At 40.7% G+C, this 3,173-nt stretch overlaps 1 protein-coding gene across 1 annotated transcript; it reads left to right on the top strand.

Moving 5' to 3' along the window:
* The first annotated feature begins 310 nt into the window (after positions 1 to 310).
* Positions 311 to 2,148, top strand: camk2n1a (calcium/calmodulin dependent protein kinase II inhibitor 1a). Its single transcript, XM_079857916.1, has 2 exons — positions 311 to 857; positions 1,158 to 2,148. Exons 1-2 carry the CDS (start codon positions 689 to 691, stop codon positions 1,220 to 1,222), a joined length of 234 nt encoding a protein of 77 aa, XP_079714042.1. The 5' UTR covers positions 311 to 688; the 3' UTR covers positions 1,223 to 2,148.
* The last annotated feature ends 1,025 nt before the right edge of the window (positions 2,149 to 3,173 follow it).

The following is a 3,173-nucleotide window of genomic DNA, read 5'->3' as shown; positions in this document are numbered from 1 at the left end:
TTTGGGACACATATGTTTGAAAACTTTATAATGATTTTTTTTTATTTTTTTTATTCAAGGTGAGAGTTATTTGATTGTTAACCTACACTACGCTTTTAGAGTCATTACAGCGGCAATTTTGTAAAGAATTATATAACCGTTTTCTCAAAATATATGAAATCAACATAGGAAATACAAGGGTTATGTGTTTAATATGTTGCCAATGTGCTTTAAACTAGAATGAAATATTAAAAGATCCTCTCGGATATGTTTATTTGCAAATGACAAGTGGAAGCATCTTGTTCCATGGACAAATAGCTTGGAAATTTCCCAAGATTAATATTGGCGATGGCTGCAATGAAAGAGCTGGAGAGGAAGCCCGCGCCTCAGTGACGTTCATTCTCCATCAGGGATCTTTGTTTTGCATCGCTTCCCAATTTGCATTTGTTTCTCAGGTTTTCCATACGACGCTCCAGCCGCCGAAAAGCCCCGAGTGCGCAAAGGCGCATTCCAACGTTGGGAAATTTGGAATAGTTAAAGCGGGCGCGAGCTGACAGAAGGAAATTACATGCGTTCGCCCCGCGTCCCAGACAACCAGTCGCGGAGACACGTGCCATAGAGGTAAACAGCAGAAAGATTCGCTCGACAAAATTCACCTCGCGCTATCGATTCAGCAGAAGACACAGTAGCCACGGTTAGTTCATACAGCATGTCGGATGTATTACCGTATAGCGAGGACAAAATGACTCATTATGGCAACGACGGGGACGAGGAACACCTTTCCTTCACCTGCCGCCTCCAAGACACCAACAACTTTTTCGGTGGCAACCAGAATAAACGACCACCAAAGCTCGGGCAGATCGGGAGAAGCAAAAGAGGTAACGCACAAAGCCTTTGTTTATTGCACAAACAGATGATGCCAAATGCAATGTTGCGCTTGCCGATTATAGCCTATCTTTACTCACGGCATGATCAAGTGTCAAATGCTTAAACGCTCTGTTTTATGCTTCGGTTTTTGGATTCGGATACAGTGATGTATTGCGCCATTTCTGTTGTATTAAAATACATGGCAACATGGAATCTCCGTCTTTGTGCCAGTGCATAGCGTGAGACAATAGCTGCTGATCTGTGAGTTGGTCTCTCATCATCAACCCTTGTGTCTCTCTGTTCATTAACAGTCATTGAAGAAGAAAACGATGGCCAAGCACTGGACAAGAGCACAGAGAAATCCTCGTCGGCGTGAACGGACCCAAAGACTCCTAACCTCTCTGATGTGTATATCCAAAGACATTGTGAAGAGGCTCTCTCTCCCATCTGGCGACAAGCACTCCACACATTCTCCTTTCCCTAACTCCATTGTCCAGGGTTTACAGTGTGACGGGGCAGCCGACTGAACCGGCGGTCCGGAAGAATGGCCCAGGGGGGCTTGAAGGAATACTGTGTTTTCCAAACTATACTCCGAGATATGTGCAATGACAGGGTTCGGTCTCATTAAAGAGACTGGGCTCTACTTTTTTTTTTCTTTTTCTTTTTTTTATTCTAATGAAGCAATTTGATAGACTGAGCAAACGTTACCATTAACATCAAACCAGTATCTTCCCGCTTAACCCAGTAGCCTACTGGTGGTGTTAATGGTATACTAGCAATGTCCACCTTTTCTTCCACAGTGGACCTCCAAAGAGGTTTCACTATGTATGTAAAAAACAAAAAAAACAAAGCTATTTATTAAATCTTTGGATACATATTTTGCAGTGTTGAAGGTTGAGCAAACGTTTTATATAGTAGACCGATGACGAGAAGTGACTTTTGCTTTGGATAAATGTTTTGTATGTAGCTTAACTGTGATTCTCGTGATCTGCTTCGTTTCATTTCATTCGTTTGATGTTCGGATTCAATCTGGAATGTCAGTTTAAAGACAGTAACCTTATAATCTTAAAGTATATTTACTGTAGATGTGCCAAATTATCCTGAGAGAAACATATATTTCTGTGCTTTCTTCACGGGTATATTAATATTGGGTGGTTATGTTTACAGGGCTCTTTCATACTTGTGATGTATTCTAGTCATGCATGACGAACCTCAAGACCTTAAGAACGTCTTCTTGAATATAACGTATTTATCTCACAGAACATTTCTACGGAATATCTGTTATAATAAAGATTTTGAGAAACATTCAAAGAGAACGTTTTTTTTTTCTCTCTCCCTGACACATCTCTAATGCTCGGCTGAAATCTGTGCGTGTGCACAAATCCAGGGGACGTGACATTTCCGCCTCTGCCACAAGCTTTCAATGATTCATGGTTTGGGATTAGCATTGTCAAAGCGCACCATCTAAAATCCAGTCCGCTGAGATCAGGAGGAATCACGTGGCGTGTCAGAGCAAATATTATCTGCAAACTGTACGAGTGAGTTTCCCAGAGCTTCTCCTGCCAGTCTGGAGGTAAAACGCTGGCTGGATGGGCTGCCATGGCAACAGATTCACCTCCCATGAAATTTCCATTGTGTCCACCAGGGAAACCACAGCAGAGGATCTGACAATGAATATTCAATCCACATGTTTGGCTGCATTCGCAAGTAATATTGTATGCTGTGGCATGTGTCACGCTTTAATTTGTCCTTGTTACACGTTACACTTAGTTACTGTAGTAATAACGGTAACACCTCATTTTACAGTCCCGTTCCCCATGTACATACTACTTATTAATAACTGGGTAATAATAACTAGGTACCTAACCTTAACCCATGTAATTACCTTATATTAACCAGTTCTTTCTTAGGTAAGAACACTGCAAGTGCACATACTGTAAAATAAAGTGCAGCCATAATACATTTAAATTATGCATAATTACATGCAACTAACCCTAAACCAAACCCCAAACCTAACCCTAACCCTATAGTAAGTACATATATGTAATTATTATTACTCGGTACTTAAATGCATAATTACACTATAACACAGACACCTATAAAATAAAGTGTAACCTTAGCCTATCCCTGTACTAATGCACTATAGTAGCCTTGATACAAGTGCCTTTTACCTATTTAGCAATATGCCAAAATTATAAACCAGCCTAAAAGGCATAAACGAGGACACTCGTACCAGTTGGAGATAGAGACATTTCCTAAAAAGCAAAGAGCAGTCTGAGGTTCTTCTATGAATTTGTGTGTTCAGATTGTCACATCATCATGCGTTT

The sequence above is a fragment of the Squalius cephalus genome, assembly GCF_949319135.1.
Source record: "Squalius cephalus genome assembly, chromosome: 22".
NCBI classification, from domain to species: domain Eukaryota; kingdom Metazoa; phylum Chordata; class Actinopteri; order Cypriniformes; family Leuciscidae; genus Squalius; species Squalius cephalus.
Note: the sequence above shows the minus strand (reverse complement) of the source record. Positions and strands in the feature narration are given on the sequence as shown.